General features: G+C 35.8%; 1 protein-coding gene across 1 annotated transcript in view; it reads right to left on the bottom strand.

Annotated features, from left to right (window-relative positions):
- The window catches only part of LOC136983968 (very long chain fatty acid elongase 4-like), a 47862-nt gene that overhangs the window by 2246 nt on the left and 26315 nt on the right, over positions 1 to 19301 (bottom strand). The window contains exon 6 of the mRNA XM_067280863.1: positions 11052 to 11179. Within this exon, the coding sequence (XP_067136964.1) occupies positions 11052 to 11179 (128 nt within the window). The remainder of the gene's footprint in view (positions 1 to 11051; positions 11180 to 19301) is intronic.

Below are 19301 nucleotides of genomic sequence, written 5' to 3'. Positions count from 1 at the left end.
AAATTTATTTGATTTTCATAGGTAGCTTTTCTTAACTTTTAGTAGTTTTTTTGCCATCGAAAAGTGATGAAAACAAAATTTTTAGTGTTTTCCTTTTTGAATTGTACCTTATTTTCTAATATGTTGCAAATACTTTTTAACAATAAAACATTTATGATTAAAATTAATATGTTTATGTTAATTATCTTTTTTGAATGATCGACTTCTAAAATTGTAAAAGGTTGGTAAGGGGCCTCACAGTTTCGAGGGCCTCGAAATGCCTAAATTCGACCCTGGCTAGAGCCAAAGTGTTTTAATTAATATCTCAAACTGACAAGTTGTAGTTTGCTGGCTGCGTTATCCCTTCTTTGATGACATTTTAACAAAAAATTAGGTTACGGAATACTAAAATCTTGGAAAATGGTGGGTTGCAGTCACATGGCAAAAATACAATGTTAACTAAACTGTGATTGGTTAAAGAGTAACAGCTATCGATAGCATGGAACCCAAACTCATCTCGATTGACTACCCACTTAACACGGAGCACAGAATAGCAATTTGTCTAGGGTTTGTTAACTGCCTTTTGCTAAAGAGACTTATCAAATGTCCTGTGAATCGCTCTCGTTGAGATTATCAGAAGAGCTCAGAGTAGGTCCCCTGGTTTGCTTCTCATCATTTCTATCTCATTTACACTATATTTTACAAGAATACCAGATTATTACTATTATGTTGGGTATAGTGGGTTATACTTGGTTGACACCAGTTGCTGTGTACTATGCTAGACCAGTCAAGACATAGCAACCAAAACAAAACAAAAAAAAATTAAATAAGTATGTCAGCATGCATGTCTGTTTTCAGGAGTTTCCTAACAATATGACATGTATTCAATATAGTGGCCTTCTGTAGTGTGATGTATGTGTTTCTATTCAATTGTAATGTGCCCAGGCTTTCGTGTAATGTGTGTGGTATGACAGCTGTAGAGGAAAGAACGACAGGTACAATAAGTACCCTATTCCTCCACAGATGCCTTATTTCCTGGGCAAGTTCTGTGTACTTGCTGATTTTTTCAGTGCATGTGTTTTGTACATTGTGAGTATTTGGAATGGATATGTCTATAATGTATGTGATTTTATTGTGTTTATCAATGAGTGTGACGTCTGGTCTGTTGTGTCATATTATTTTATCTGTGATTACAACTCATTTTGTGCATGTTGTTTTCCAATACTGTCTGTGGAATGTATTTGTAGTATGGTTCATGGATGTCTACTAATTTGTGTTTCTTTGCAAGCTCTTGATGTATTATATTTACTACCTGATTTTGTCTATGTAAATAATCTGTCTGTGCCGAAAGCTTGCAACCAGAAGTGATGTGATGTATAGTTTCTGGCATGATGTGACATTTTCTGCATGTGTTTTCTGTAGTTTTTAGTATTTATGACCTAATCCTGTCTCTCCAAAGAGACATCCTCAAGCTAGCCAGCTATTATTATTATTATTTTCAAATTAATTGTTGTTCAATGCTTCTTAAAGTTAAAAAAAGGCCTAGGATAAATTGCTTTTTCTCCAATTATAATATTTTTTTTAAATAATCATCTTTTACTAGTTCTATTAAAATTTTAAAAAATTATATTTTAAGATATACATTATAAAATTATATAATGTACTACACTGGAATAATACATTCTAGAAATATCCATGAATCAATAAAATACTATTTGCTCAAAAGTACAGTAGAGTGTCGTTTATCTGAAAGCCAATCAATCAAAATGTCAGTTAACCGAAAGCTTTCCAGTCGGACTGTGTCGTGCTGAATCGAACGTTTTTGATACTAGATTTACTTCTAAAGTATAATTTTTATGTTTTTATATTTTTCAATATATTTATTTTGTTTGTACAAAATAAAGAAATAATTTTTAATGATACAACAGCCACGATTATTATTATAAAAACTTTCATTAGGCTTAAAATCCACAAAAATTCAACGCAAAGCGACATGCAATGGAGAAAAATTTCAACATGGGATAGGTTAATATATTTTTTCATATATACTCGGTTATCCGAAAAATCAGTTATCCGAACAACCCCAGTCCCCAATTGATTCAGATAAACGATGCTCTACTGTACTCACAAATTAATAAAAAAATTTTAAGTTAAATTTAAACTATAAAATTCAAAAGCTGCTGCATTACAAGAGTTTTCAAACTACTAGAATGGAAATACATTTCTTGTTATTTCAGGATCTTTTGTGATATGTGATTTTTGAAAAGACAAAATAAATAGATATACAGGTATATTGGTAATTTGTTCCAGGAGAGGCGACTTAAGTCGAAAAACGACTCAAGTCAAATTTACTTGTCTCCGAATTTACTCGTCACTAGGCTAAACCACAAATAACCATTCCCAGTTCTGTATTTTATTTATAAATGCATTTTTAATAATATACGGTTAATAAGAATCTATTTTAAGCTTACAAACAAATAAATTTTAGTTTTTAATATAGTACAGAAAAAAGTAATCTAAATTTACAAATACATGTATGTACAGAGTGACAATAATTAAAACTATATTTCCTTACTGAAGAGACAATATAAAATAAAATAATCAACCATTCCAACTTCAGCAAAAATTCTTTAATCCTAAGAACGTTTTCAAACGCATTAAGCGTCCATCTTCAGTTACATCTTTAAATTAAATATGAAATTCGAACTAATATTAAATTCGAACAAATATTACATAAATTAACGGTACGATTACAATAAATAAATAAATACATAAAAAATAAAAAATAAAATAAAATAAAATAAACAGGATTATCGTAATTTACAAAATTATGTCAATATTTCATCAACAAATAAAAATAAAATAAAAATAAAACAAAAAATAAAAACGAAACTAAAAAACAACGTGCGGTTTAAACCAATCACGGATTATCGCTATATTTCTTTACAAATGCCTTCATCCGTCATTAAAGATTTAAAACAATATCAGCTCTAGGATTTATCGTACTTCTATGTTTAGCCCAAATCATCGCACAAAGATTTCCAAGCTGTGGAAAGCCCATCAGCGTCCCTATAATTAATGCATTGCGTACTTCTCTGCGCTCTGTGGATCTCCAATTTTTCGAAAAATTTTATTGCGTGTCTCGATCTAGTAGCCCTGATGATAGAGGCTTGGTCCCAAAAGACCGTGATGCCTTGCTGCTTAGCATAACTGGCCAGGACGGTACTATCAACTGATTTTTCCACCGATCGCTTGTGTTCATTAATCCTCTTTTTTAAATTTCTCAAAGTTGCCCCTATATATACTAATTTAGAATCGAACCTATGATCCCTTAATGGTATCGAATAAATTCCTGTTAGTGAGTTACGCTCATACTTCATCTTATCATTCCTTAAAAGCTTGTATATGGTCGGATTACGTCGATAAATAACCTGCAAATTCCTACTCTTGGAAATCCTTTTAACTAACGGCTTAAGAAAAGGAATGTAATCGAGGATCACTTTCTCTCTTGGTTGGTTTCTACTCCTCCCACTCGTTCGGTTATGGTGTTTCTTGATGAGAGCATCTATTTTTTCTGTTCTGTAGCCATGTTGCAAAGCCGTTGTTCGGATGTATTGTAGCTCTTTAATTGTATCTAAAACATTGGTGCAGTGTGTGTGCGCTCTCTGTATCCACGAGCGAAATACTGCCATCTTGATATGCCCCGGGTCTGCAGAGTTCCTAGGGATAACGATTGGGACTGATATCGGTTTCCGATAGACATTCGTGCAGATTTCCCCTCCTACACATGTTATAGTGAGATCCAAGAAATTAACACTATTATAACTTTGCTGATCTAACTCTAGAGTTAAACCATAGGGGTTTTGATTCATTAAATCTATAAACTTTTTGATGTTGCGATTGTCCTTCCACACGATCAAAAAGTTTATAGATTTAATGAATCAAAACCCCTATGGTTTAACTCTAGAGTTAGATCAGCAAAGTTATAATAGTGTTAATTTCTTGGATCTCACTATAACATGTGTAGGAGGGGAAATCTGCACGAATGTCTATCGGAAACCGATATCAGTCCCAATCGTTATCCCTAGGAACTCTGCAGACCCGGGGCATATCAAGATGGCAGTATTTCGCTCGTGGATACAGAGAGCGCACACACACTGCACCAATGTTTTAGATACAATTAAAGAGCTACAATACATCCGAACAACGGCTTTGCAACATGGCTACAGAACAGAAAAAATAGATGCTCTCATCAAGAAACACCATAACCGAACGAGTGGGAGGAGTAGAAACCAACCAAGAGAGAAAGTGATCCTCGATTACATTCCTTTTCTTAAGCCGTTAGTTAAAAGGATTTCCAAGAGTAGGAATTTGCAGGTTATTTATCGACGTAATCCGACCATATACAAGCTTTTAAGGAATGATAAGATGAAGTATGAGCGTAACTCACTAACAGGAATTTATTCGATACCATTAAGGGATCATAGGTTCGATTCTAAATTAGTATATATAGGGGCAACTTTGAGAAATTTAAAAAAGAGGATTAATGAACACAAGCGATCGGTGGAAAAATCAGTTGATAGTACCGTCCTGGCCAGTTATGCTAAGCAGCAAGGCATCACGGTCTTTTGGGACCAAGCCTCTATCATCAGGGCTACTAGATCGAGACACGCAATAAAATTTTTCGAAAAATTGGAGATCCACAGAGCGCAGAGAAGTACGCAATGCATTAATTATAGGGACGCTGATGGGCTTTCCACAGCTTGGAAATCTTTGTGCGATGATTTGGGCTAAACATAGAAGTACGATAAATCCTAGAGCTGATATTGTTTTAAATCTTTAATGACGGATGAAGGCATTTGTAAAGAAATATAGCGATAATCCGTGATTGGTTTAAACCGCACGTTGTTTTTTAGTTTCGTTTTTATTTTTTGTTTTATTTTTATTTTATTTTTATTTGTTGATGAAATATTGACATAATTTTGTAAATTACGATAATCCTGTTTATTTTATTTTATTTTATTTTTTATTTTTTATGTATTTATTTATTTATTGTAATCGTACCGTTAATTTATGTAATATTTGTTCGAATTTAATATTAGTTCGAATTTCATATTTAATTTAAAGATGTAACTGAAGATGGACGCTTAATGCGTTTGAAAACGTTCTTAGGATTAAAGAATTTTTGCTGAAATTGGAATGGTTGATTATTTTATTTTTATGTGACAATAATTAACAACCGTACAAAGTTTGTAGCAATGCTGCACCTGAACTTTTTTACTGTCACCAATTTACATAATATTGTTTAATTCTCCATGATTTCCTGCCCGTGTAGATATACTTTCGATGTAATAAGGGTTAGTTCTTTATTTTTTTAATGGTGTCGAACAAATGTTGTGCAATTTTGGAGCTATTCCGGCAAGGAAAGCATCAATGTGAAATTGTTCGTCTGCTCGGTGTTCCAAAAATGACAGTCTCAGATGCAGTTCGGCGATTCAAGGAGCTTGGCCACAATGGTGACCGTCCCGGACGTGGAAGAAAGCGCACTGTCAACACGTCTAGGAACCGCAAGATCATCACAAAGTGAGTTGACTGACATGCGAAGGTCTCCATGAGAAAAATTGCTCGTGAGATCAGAATCAATCGCAAATCGGTGCGGTTAATGGCGAAAAAGGAACTCGTACTCAAGCCCTACAAGTTCCAAAAGATTCAGCTCCTCACCGATGAAAACAAGTGCGTGAGACTCCAAAGATCCCGTTAACTCAAGCGTCGGGCCGCAGGTCGACAATGGGAGTGCATTCTCTTCACAGACGAGAAGCTTTTCTCCGTACAACCATCAAAACGACAGGAACTGGTCCGCGGGGGCTCCTGGACGCTCAGCCGTCATCGAACATCACAAAATCCAATGTCAGTCATGGTTTGGGGCGGAATTTGTGCGAGCGGCAAGACACCCCTTGTTTTCGTCGATCAAGGGGCCAAAATCAATCAAGATGTGTACCACCATGACATTCTCGAGGCTGTGGTACTTCTGTGGGCTCAGCAGCATTTTGGCAGTGCGAAATGGACGTTTCAGCAGGACTCGGCGCCGACACACAGGGCGAAGAAGACTCAGGAGTGTGCAAGGCTCATTTTCCCGATTTCATCTCGTCTGCGGAATGGCCACCGTACTCGCCGAATCTGAACCCAATGGACTACAGTGTGTGGTCCATTTTGGAGGCCAGGGTCTGTTCTAAGCGCCATGAAAGTTTGGAGTCGCTGAAGCAATCTTTGCGCTGAGAGTGAGACAAACTGTCTCCAGAAGAGCGCGGCCCATCGCTGAGAATTTCAAAACGCGTTTGGGGCTCTGCATCAAAGCAAAAGTAGGCCACTTTAAAACTGGCTGAATATCCGATTAATACGTAAAGTATTGTCACTGTTATATGCTGTTGTTTTGCTAATTTTCATTTCTTTAATAAATTTATGATACAAAAAACTTGTACGGGTTAATTATTGTCACCCTGTACATACTTGTAAATGTACATGTTTACAATTTGGCAATGTTTACAGTACATTGCAGACTCTTTACTAGTGAATGTGGTTTGCTCTAAGACATTATGAAATAAAATGATTTTGTAAGGTTGAATAACAAATACAGTTATTAAAATTATTTTGCAATAGTAGAAAAACTAATTTATGTTAAATTTACCAATATTTACATTCAATTTGTTTATTTACATTGTGGATGTAGATGCCTGTGGATTGTCAACATCAACAGCTGATTCTGGCTGTTGTTGTTCAATATGCTTTTTAATAAGAAACTGGTTGAGAGTTTCTTGAACTGTGTTCTTCTTTTCTTCAAGGATTACATGATAAGGAGCAAAAGCTTCGTGACAAGCATGCATAACTTTTGAAAAGTGTTGACCATTTGGGTCCATATCCTCAAAGATTTGAAGTCCTTTTTCAATAAAAAGCAAATGCTTCCTGCATTTTCTTTAGGGAAAAGTGACATGGCTCAGGTTCAACTTCTTTTTTTTGCTGCGCGTTGAGCTCTATCAAATCTTTGTTCGTTAGGAGCTGCTTGTCTTTTTCAAATAAATCTATGAAATCTCCTCCTCCAAATCCATTTCCAGCTCTTTGCTCATGGTCACCAACGTTTTGTTGATTTCAACATTATCAAACCCCTTGAAATCATTCATGAATTGCGAGCATAGTTTTTTCCACACACCATTCATAGCCATGTTCTGAACATCATTCCATGCTGCTGCTATCGTTCTGTACAGGCTTATATATGTCATACTCCTTCCAAAAGTCACGAAGTGTCCATGACTCAAGATCAGTTGCAGCTACTGCTTGCTGCAACGTATGCTTCATACAGTAATGCTTGAAGATTGCAATGACTCCTCTGATCCATTGGTGGTATAAGAGACGTGGTGTTTGGAGAGAGGTACACGACAGTAACATTGGGGTGAAAATCTACAATGTTTTGCAAGTGGCCAGGAGCATTATCAATTATTATCAATATCTTAAAAGGAAGGAATCCCCTTCTTGCAATAGTTTTCTGCTGCCAGGATAAAATGACTAAAGAACCAATCTTCAGAAATAACAATAGTCACCCATGCTTTTGGATTAGCCATCCATATAACAGAAAGAGATGCCTTGATTATGTTCTTCGGGACATGGAGTTACACCAACAATGGTTTTAATTTCAAATCTCCAGCACAATTACCACCTAACATAATGGTCACACATTCTTTTGAGACCTTGTAGCCTGGAATTGATTTTTCTTCTTTGGAAATGAAAGAACGGTCTGGCAATTTTTTCAAATATTATCCAGTTTTTTTCAACGTTAAAAATCTATTCAGGAAGAAACCTGTTTTCTTTGATGATCTTAGCCAATGCTTTAGGAAAATCGGCTGCTGCATGTTCATCAGCTGATGCACTTTCACCTTGCTTCTTAATAGAGTGATTAATATTAGCATAAAATGAAAATTTAATTGCCTACCTTAAGCAAATTATATAGTTTAACTGTCACAGTCAACTGGTTATTCATTTTAATCATCATCAAATTCAAAAAAACCAAACATGCAAAATGTAATATCTACATAAGTATATAAAAGGACATGGAAAAACAAACAGCAGATTGTAATACAATATAATCAGTATTAATCAGATCTGATAGTAGTGTTGTTAGATCACGCGAGTGCATGGCCAATGAAAGGACAGGAAATACGACTAAAACGAAAACTTTATATTTATTTTTGTAGGGAAAAAAAAAACAATTTTAACAAAACACTTTTCTCCTCGCGTTATGATATGCAGGATTCTTTTAGGATTCCAACTCGGGACCTCGCACACGTGTAGACGAAGGAGGGGTAGACAAAGGGAAAACCTGTGGTATCGCACAAAAGAAACACGACTCAATGATAATGAGTTACAATGAAATATTATCCGAAATATTATAAACTAAGACTAAAAACTAACTTACTAACTATAGAGAGGAAAAAGAAAAGATAAATAGATATAGAGAAGTATAAGAAGGAAAGTATAGGAGGTACCCAGGATATGATATGTCTTCGAGATCTTCGGGTTGGGGAATTAAGCTCAAGTTGCTGGCTATTATATTTCTTCTTTTTTCTCGCAGACAATCCCAGTCCTATCTCCATTCTCTTCAACGAACTGTTCGGATTCTCTCTTACCGTCTGTTCTGTCTCAGCTCCTCACCAAGAATGCTCGTTACTCACTTCCGAGTGCCTCGGGGTCTTTTCACTCTATTCGTCTTTCCCCTTAATTCCTGGAACAGGACTGCCCCACCCGCAAGGAAAGTGAAAAATCGGAAGATTGAGAAATAGGGGAAATAAAAAACAAAGAATTGAGGAATTAATGTTAGGCTTATAACTATCGCGTATATACAAAATTATGGCGTACCGCCACAGTGTTATAAATATTTTTCACAAAATTATTTAACACTAACAATAAATTTCTTTTTTGATTTAATTTGAAGAGTTTACAATGAAAAATATGATATATGAAATACAGAGGATGTTCATGGAAACTGTGAACATATTTTATTTTAACACTAGTGAATTACACTGACTGTGATTTTTATCCCACTCTGTTTAAGAGCTCCACAAACACTAATTTTATTAGCTTTGAATTTAAAAAAGTACTGTTTTAGAAAATCAAAAGCAAAGAATCTAGCAACGAGAGTTGTGTAACTTTCCTGGCTGTTATGAGTTTTTATTAAAAAGAAACTTTTATGTTATTAAACAAAAAATAAACTTGTGTGTGGCACCATGCTGTTATCAAAAAAACTCTACATTTTTAATTATTATAAAATGGTAAAAAGCTTAAGGATAGGAATGAGTTTTATAAAAAAAAAAAGTGTAAATGTTAATAATGAATAAAATCTTCATTAAGTCCTAAACCCTCTCGAGATACATGACCCCCTCTATCTCCCCACCCTCTTGACCATTCACCATCAAAATTTAATACATCAATTCCCTCATATAAAAGCCACCATGCCAAATTTTATTTAATCTTCACCCCATCCTGAGACATTAAGTGAAATAGACACCAACACATATACACAGAATTTTTTTGCCTTCTTTTTTTTTTTACTTTTTTGGATTCAGGTCTCAAAATGAAGATTTGCAAAAACTTGGAGGATCAAATCTGACATGATTCCAATACTTTCCTTCTTATGCTTCTTACAGATGCTGTAGGAACATAACAGCCAGAAAAGTAAAAATCAAGTAATAAAGCATCTCGAGACTGACTGATATGTCTTGTTTATCTAGAAAAGAAATGACTATTTACTCAAAAAAGTTGGATTCAGGCAAGTGTTTCTGTAAGCAGTGTGCAATGATGCTTTATTGTAATGGAAAAAATTTTTGCTAATTTCTCTAGGATACAAATTTTCCTTCAAATATGCAAAAATTGATTCCAAACAATGTTGAATATAGTATTCTGCATTTATCTTCACTTTATCAAGAATCTTTAATTAATGGCAATGTTCCTCTGTCATTCAAAGCAGCTACCACCAGGAAAGTTCTTTGCATGTTCTTTGACCCAATGGCACATTTTCATCTCATTTAATGTAACAAATTTTCCTTTTTCCATTATAATTTAATAAATACATCCATGCTTTATCTATTATTACTGCTAATTCTGATGTTTGGTCAACTAAAAATATTTCTCATATAGCTTGTAGCAAGTTTTCTTGCAATTTTTAATGTGTTATGGTCTTAATTACTGAACAGACTACTTTCTGCTGGTATTCATGTCTAAATCTTTATAGATAATGTTGTTAACTGTACCTAATGCTATTCCAGTTTGTCTAGCTATTTCCCTTTTCCAATCTTTGCTAGGAGGGATTTTTATTTTTTAATGGCATTTGCAATAACATGTAATCATTTTCATTTATATTTAAATACTTCACTGGCTTTTTTTATCCTCATATTTTCCTTGACAATTCATTATTTTAAAATCATATCTCCTATACTTATGGTAAATTCCTGCTCTCTTAGTCTTTTCTAAATAATTCTGTAGCTGTTTGCTCCTTTCTATAGAAAGCACAATAGCTTCACCATCTCTATTGATTGGTAGCTATTGTTTGTTTGGTAGCTAAGTTTAATTCTAACAATGCCACACAAAATATCCACGACATGCTGATTCACTTCAACCAATAAAAAACAGGAAAAATTGATTTCTGAAATTTATTGACATTTCAAAAACATTCAGTGAATAAACCCCGTCTATACAATTCCATCAATTTTCCTTGTAAAACTCTTTGTATAGCCTAAGCAGACAATTGTGATTCTTGCTGAAGAAAAACAAATCTGATAATCTATTTGAAGGAATAAAAAACAATCATTGTAATATCTTAATAAAAAATGTAATAAATGATATATTAGTCAAATTTTAAATACCTTTACAAAGTTAAAAGTTTGTAATGTAATCATTTAATTTCTTCAAACAAATTCTAATAATGTTTAAAACTTTAATCATTAAATTACAACAGATGCTGTAGGAAATCATAAATACAACAAACTTTATTAAAATAAATAATTTTAATAATAGATGAAGTAACTTACAAGTTGAAGAACAGTCAAATATTTTTTCCACCATAAGTACTTTTGAACTGAAGGGCCAAAAGCAGAAAGTCCATAATATAAATACATGACAACATGAACAAATGAATTAGCCATAGCACCAGGAGCAGCTATAAATATTTTATGATTGTTTAACAACAAAAATAATGATGTACAAAAAATCAAAATTTTATTAATAATGATTTAGTAAACTTTACAAGAAATTAAAACTTAATAATAATAATAATAATTAAGACAAAATTAAAGAAAACTTTTTCAAGCAATAGTTGTTTTCAGTTAACCAATAAATGTTGTAAGAGTTAATTAACATATTAAATAATAATTTTACATATAAATATTATACAAGCAATTTATAAGCTTGTTAACATTTTTGATTATACTACTGTGAACTAAAAATATCGGAAATGGTTCATTTAAACTGTGCACATGCAAGAGGATGCTGTTGTCATTTGATACAACTTTTATTGACTTCTAGTAACAATCTGTCATTGTATGTTTTTGTTGCAAATAAATACTTGTTTTATGCATAAAAATTTATGTCCTGGCAATTTTTCAAAATTTCAAGTGTAACTGAGCACAGAACATGCATTAAATTTTGTTTTCACAATGGAATTACTGCTACGAAAACTTGGAAAATGTTGTAAGAAAGTCTTTGGTGGTGAATAGTCTATGAAAAAACAAGAGTTTGAGTGGTACAGATTCTGAAGGAATTCAGAAAATTGTTGTCAAATAGGGAAGTCATGCTCTGGTAAGACCATCCACTTTAACTGTATGAACAACACATTTAAATCACATTTACGAACCATTGATTACATATATACATATGTGGGAGGCGGGGCGGCCATCGGACGGCGAGGGACGAAGGCGAGAGTGGGACGGGGCGAGACTTGGGTGTAGCCAGACGACGTTTGAGAGGAAAGGCGGGAAGAAGACGGAAGACGAGTCCAGACGGGACTTCATTTTTCTTTTCCACTAAGACGAGACGATTCAAATTTAGTGTTCAATGTTTATGTCGTTAATTGTAATGTCTAGTGTCACAATTAAATGTTAGTTTAGTAAGCAATTAAGTGTCTTTACTGGACTAAACACAAGCGAAGTTACAAAAGTAGGAGACAAGACGAAAAGAAAGTCCTACAAAAGTGGGGGCTCGTCCGGGATAGGAATAGGCTTGGATGTGGATTAGGCTCAACTCGAGAAGATTCGACGAACTGTGCTTTGGTTTTGTAGGTACACTGGACATTTACGGACATTTCTGTTTTGTTAAAATTTCGACGGTGGACAGTCCGAAGACCTCCGGAAGAACTTCGACTTACATTTCGGCAAACCGTGAGTAATTCTAAAATTCTATTTTAAGATGGCGACGCTCGTAGAAATTATCGGCGAAACGCTAAAGTCGGCCTCGACAAATTCGATAAAATTGTTGCATCAACTTGTATTCGAAGAGATTGGAGATAGAAATAACAGAAAAAGATTGAGAACCTTTGGTGGATTCAATTTTCCATCCAAAGAGGACGAAAACCTAAAAAAGAAAGTGCAATATATTAATGAGAACTTTCGATTAAACGATCTGGTTGTTTTGTGCAACTTGTTAAATGTTAAATATGACGGTACTAAAGACGAAATCGTCGAAAGGCTTGTTCTTTCTCTTTCTGACTTAAGATCATTGCAATCAAATCGGATCTTGGCAGACGTTGATACCGAAGACGAAGATGTATTAGAAGTTCAGTCTGTCGATGATTCACCTGGCAATAATTGTCCGCGCGTTTCGGATATGAGCAAACTTTCCATTAACTTTCATGACGTGAAAAACGTAATCAAACCTTTCGATGGTAGTGAGTATTGTTCTATCGATAAATGGCTGGTTGCATTCGAAGACTTTGCTAAAATGATGACTTGGTCCGATTTACATAAATTTATATTTGCAAAACAATCCTTAACAGGGTTAGCGAAATTATTTGTCGAAAGTCAAAGCGGTATTAATTCCTGGGATAAATTGAAATCGGAATTAAAAGCGGAATTTGGTAGTAAATATAACTCAGCGCGATTGCACGGTATGTTGGCTAAACGCCAAATGCTCTCCAATGAATCTGTGCAAGAATATTTCTTTAAAATGCAAGAACTCGCTAGTCATGGAAAAATTGAACCTGACGGGTTGATCGAATATGTTATTTCTGGTATACGTGACATACCCAGCAACAAAGCGATGCTATACGGAACAGATAATTTAACAGAATTTCGTGAAAAGTTGAGAGTGTATGAGAAGATCCGGTCTGCGTATTCTCGTTCGGTTCAGTCTAAACCGAATCTACCTACAGAGCATCGAAAACCCCAGCCTTATCGGAGTAAGCATGACGGTAAAACTGTCAAATGTTTTAATTGTAACGAAATTGGTCACATTTCGAGTAATTGCTCGTATAAATCTGAAGGTACTAGATGTTTTAAGTGCCAAAGATTCGGCCATAAAGCTAACGCTTGTCCTCAAAAAGAAGTAAACAAAATGGGACTAAGCCATTTCTCTGGATGTAACAACAAGATTGAAACGGATGCTGAAATCCTAGGTGCAAGAACAAAAGGACTCGTCGACACCGGGTCGGAAGTAACGATGATATCGAGGCATTTTTATGAAAAAGTAGGAACTCCGAAATTAAACTCAGATAATGCATCTTTAATTGGATTAGATGGGAATAGTGTTTCTCCGTTAGGTTTCTTCGAAAGCGAAATAAAGATCGACGAATACTCTCTTCCTGCAAATATTTACGTGGTAGAAGGTGATCTATGTAATTCTATGATAATAGGAACAGATATTCTGAATAAACTGAACTTCTCTATAACAAACTACGGATTCAAAGTCATGGGAAAGCGAAGTCAAAATACTATTCGTGTTAACTATACTCGAATTTTTGTTCCCGATGGAAAGTCTGCAGCTGAATCAACACTCGTTAGATCAGATGACGCCCCTAGAAAGGAGCAGATGTCCCTTTCGCATTCCTCTGAGAAGGGAGAGGGAAACGGTTTTCAAAACATTAAATCACTTGGCGAGCGACCACCCCTTGTGGTCAGTGACACAAACGACTTCGGCGCAAATAAACAAGAAAAGTTGACTTCCAAATCTGATACATTTTCGATGCCTTACGATAGAAGCAAAAAAATACAATCAAGTGCAGATATGGGCAGATTGAACCGTTTTAACCATGTTTCGTTCACCGACGACAGGGAGTATGATTTAACTGATCCTTCAGAAGCTGAGAGCGAAAAAACATGCTTTTTGAGTCAATTGGCAGATGCGACCGATTGTCAGATAGACTTAAGTCACATTCTGGACACAGAACAACGACAGGATTTGATGAAACTAATTACAACCTATGAGCCAAATAAGGTTAAGGATACCGGGTTGAAGATGCAAATTATTTTAACTGACGAAATCCCCATTAGTCATCGCCCACGTAGAATGTCATTCGAAGAACAAAAAATAGTAGAAGACCAAATCCAAGAATGGCTAGACGGTGGCATAATCAAACCTAGTTGTTCGGATTACGCTGCGCCAGTAGTTTTATGCAAGAAGAAAAACGGAAAAATTAGATTGTGCGTCGACTTTAGAAAGTTGAATCGGAAAACGGTCAGAGATCACTTCCCCTTGCCTTTGATTGAGGATGTGATAGATCGTTTGGAACAATCAAAAGTGTTCACGTCGCTCGATTTAAAAAATGGATTTTTCCATGTTGACATTGATGAGAAATGTAGAAAGTATACCTCTTTCGTTACACACGAGGGCCAGTACGAATTTTTAAAGGTTCCTTTTGGCTTGTGTAATAGCCCAAGCGTATTTCAACGTTATATTTACCATGTGTTTAGACCGTTGTTACAAGATAGAACTGTAGTAATTTATATGGATGATATCCTAATACCGTCATCAAACGCACAGGAAGGGTTAGAAAAGTTGAAGCGTGTACTGGAAGTAGCTTCAGAATATGGGTTGGAACTTAATTTCGAGAAATGTCAATTCTTAAAGAACGAAGTAGAATTTCTCGGTTATGTCATCAAAGACGGAACAATTAGACCTTCTCCGACTAAAACAGCAGCCGTTCAAAAGTTTCCACAACCCAAAACCGTAAAACATGTTCAAAGCTTTCTAGGACTCACGGGTTATTTTAGGAAATTCATTCCCCACTATTCGAAGATAGCAAAACCCTTAAGTGATTTACTTAGGGATGGAGTAAAATTCAGATTTGGTTCAGAGCAACTAGAAGCGTTCCAAAAATTAAAGGACATGCTATCACAAAGTCCAGTTCTCCATATTTTCAAGCGTGGTGCTCCATTAGAATTGCATACAGATGCAAGTTGCCTTGGGTTCGGAGCAGTTTTGCTACAGCAAGCTGACAACGGAAAGTATTACCCGATTAATTATATGAGTAGGAAAACATCACCTCAGCAAGAAAAATATAACAGTTACGAGTTAGAAGTACTCGCGATAATCGAGGGCTTGAAAAAATTTCGAAACTATTTGTTGGGTTCCAAATTTAAAATAATTACGGACTGTGCTGCGTTCCAACGAACACTCGGAAAGAAGGAGCTTACCCCAAAATTAGCAAGATGGTCTTTATTACTTGACGAATTTGACTATGAAGTTGTCCATAGGAAAGGCAGTCAGATGAAACATGTAGATGCACTAAGCCGCAATACAGTTTTACTAGTTACGCGCTCTTCCGACGAAATAACGACAAGGATTGTGTCTGCGCAGGATACTGACGAGGATATAAAAGTTCTTAAAGATTCAGTGGGAAAAGGAGAGACAAATGACTACGTGCTGAAAAATGACGTTCTATACAAATACGAAAACGGACTAGAACTGTACGTTGTACCCAAGTCGATGCAGACTGACTTAATCAAACACGTACATCGGAAAGGTCATTTCGCAGCGGCGAAGACGGAGGATCTTCTAAAATGCAATTTTTATATCCCAAACGCTAGAAAACACATAGAAAACGTCATACTGAACTGCGTTGACCGCATACTATATAATAGGAAAAGGGGGAAAGGTGAAGGCTTATTAAATCCTATACCAAAGGGAGACAGTCCTTTGAGCACATACCATGTAGATTTTCTCGGACCACTACCCTCAACGAACAAAAACTACCAGCACATATTCACGGTAGTAGATAGTTTTACTAAGTTTGTGTGGTTCTACCCCGTTAAGTCAACAACTACACGAGATGCTTTGGACAAGTTGAGGATCCAACAAGCGGTATTTGGAAACCCGTCTCGTATTGTCACGGATCGTGGAACTGCTTTTACCTCCAAAGAATTTAGCGATTATTGCACCAACGAGATGATTGAGCACATTACGATCGCCACAGGTATCCCTAGAGGAAATGGACAGATAGAGCGTATGCATAGCATCTTGATCCCCGTTTTGGCGAAACTCGCGCAAGAAGACGCTACAAAGTGGTACAAATATGTTTCAGACGTCCAAAGAATCATCAATAGTACACCAACGCGTAGTACCAGATATACACCTTTCGAAATTTTGATCGGTACCAAAATGAAAAATAAAGAAGACCTAAGAATAAAAGAGATCTTGGAGGAAGAATTTTTAAATTTTACGATGCAAGATAGAGACAAGATCCGAGAAGATGCCAAACAAAACATCCTGAAACTACAGGAGGAAAATCGTAAATCTTACAATAAGAAGAGAAAACCAGCTCCCAAATATCAGGTTAACGACCTTGTTGCCATTCAAAGAACTCAGTATGGGACAGGACTCAAACTAAGACCTAAGTTTTTTGGGCCTTACAAGGTTACCTCGACGATGCCTAGGGATAGATATGCGGTTGAGAAAATTGGTCATCATGAGGGGCCTAATGCGACTGTTACTGCAGCTGACCACATGAAGCCATGGCCCATTGACCTTGACTGACATCAAGAACTTTTTCTTATGTTTTTGTGTGTGTGTGTGTGTGTGTTGTTTTTTTCTTTTTCTTAATTTTCCAGTCGTCTCTCCGAGGACGGAGAAAATTGCAGGATGGCCGAGTTGTGGGAGGCGGGGCGCCATCGGACGGCGAGGGACGAAGGCGAGAGTGGGACGGGGCGAGACTTGGGTGTAGCCAGACGACGTTTGAGAGGAAAGGCGGGAAGAAGACGGAAGACGAGTCCAGACGGGACTTCATTTTTCTTTTCCACTAAGACGAGACGATTCAAATTTAGTGTTCAATGTTTATGTCGTTAATTGTAATGTCTAGTGTCACAATTAAATGTTAGTTTAGTAAGCAATTAAGTGTCTTTACTGGACTAAACACAAGCGAAGTTACAAAAGTAGGAGACAAGACGAAAAGAAAGTCCTACATATATATGTTCCAGTATCATTTGTATCTTGTCAAGCAAATTTTTAATGCTAAGATCATTTGGACTTGGAGTGCATCATTTCTTGAGTCTTCTGAAAAATTGTTGAATATTTTTACAAAAACATGTTTCAAACTGGGTTTAGCGGAAAGGCCTTCTCATAGGCAAATCATTCTTAAAAATACACCACTATGGGTGACAAAACAGATCTATGCTCATTGAACATCGAAGCAGCTCAACAATTAATGTGAACAGTGCTTGAAAGGTGGTGTTGGTGGGTCAAAGTCACCCCATGTAATTATGTATATACATGTAGAGCGTCGATAAGTGGAAATCGCTCGGTAAGTTTGGGAATGGCCGAGAAAGTGGAACGATTTTCAGTCGGACTGTGTCGTGCTGAATCGAAACGTTTTTGATACTAAATTTAACTTCTAAAGTATAATTTTCATAGTTTTTTATATTCTTTAATATATTTATTTTGTTTGTACAAAATGCAGAAAAAATTTTTTAACGATCGATAGCCTCGATGTATTATAAAAAATTTTCATCGTTAGACTTAAAATCGAACAGAAAATTCCAACACGAAGCGACACGCAACGGAGAAAAATTCAACAGGACAGCGAATATGCAACGGAGAAAAAAATTTTGAACATCGAACAGGTTAATGTATTTTTTCGTACAAAGTCGGAAACTGGAACAAATCATTAACTGGAAGGACCCAGTCCCCAATTGGTTCACTTTTCGACGCTCTACTGGTATTATACATATTATTATAAGTTAACGGTTAGCATTGTTTTCCACTAACCCTATCGTTTATAATTTTTTACTCATTTTCTAAAATATTTTTCTCATGGCGAGTTTTGGGCGAGTGCAAGGTCACCCACCTCGTGTCAAAGGTGAGAAAGGACGATTTTCGGCATTCGAGGGAGGACTACGAGAGGAGGAACACGTGCAGAGAGGGAGAAAGTCACCGATAAAGAAAAGAACAAGAGAGGGAGATCCAGAGTTGTGTTCGAAGGACTGGAGTAATCAAGAGATAAAGTAGTTTTTTTTTTTTTATTTGGATGTTTCGTCCCACCGAAGGAGTTCCACGTGGTCAGGTTATGTCCTTTGTTAATCGTAATAGACTTCCTAACTCGCCAAACAAAGAAGAGGGGTTTTCTTATAACACAACTATCCTATACTTCCTTTTTTTTTAATCTAACTAACATTAGTTATAGTCTAATTTAAGTAGGTTTAATTAGTACTGTAACGCGATTAAAACCGATTGTGAACCAACCGCTTTCGGGGCTTGAATGTTCAATCCGTACTACACGCATTGTGACAAAAGGAAAAAATAATCGGCTTAGCCTTTTGTAATTTACGCTCGACAAACGAATAAAATTGTTATTACTATCGCTTATTTGTAATACGTGTGTATCCGTAATATTATTCATATAACGTGGTTTTCTTTAACCCGTCACACCACATAATTGGCGTCCGCGACAGGATACGAGTATCCTCGCACGTATCGAATTTAAAAGTGTAATATAATTGATATTATTATTATATTATTATTATATATATAATTATATTTGATATATATTATATTATTATAAATATTGTGTGTATTCGGACAATATGGAAGAACAAAGAACAATGGATGAACGACCCTCCAGCAGTCAGCAAGAAGCCCCGATTGTCTCTGGGTTTTTGGGAATGATTCCCATCTTCTCTGCCGAGAGGGAGTCAATCAGCGTCGCCCAATTCTTCAACTGTTTTGAACAAGTCGCCAGTTTGGCAAAGTGGGATCAGATCACGAAACTTGTGACATTGAGAGCCAGACTGAAGGGTAGACCACTCGCATACCTTTTCGAAAGTGAGTCCTTCCATGGATCGGACTTTGAAAAAATAAAG

The sequence above is a fragment of the Centruroides vittatus genome, unplaced genomic scaffold, assembly GCF_030686945.1.
Source record: "Centruroides vittatus isolate TY-2023 unplaced genomic scaffold, ASM3068694v2 contig_9, whole genome shotgun sequence".
Lineage (NCBI taxonomy): Eukaryota > Metazoa > Arthropoda > Arachnida > Scorpiones > Buthidae > Centruroides > Centruroides vittatus.
The sequence above is the reverse complement of the archived record's forward strand: the minus strand, read 5'-3'. Positions and strand labels throughout refer to the sequence as shown.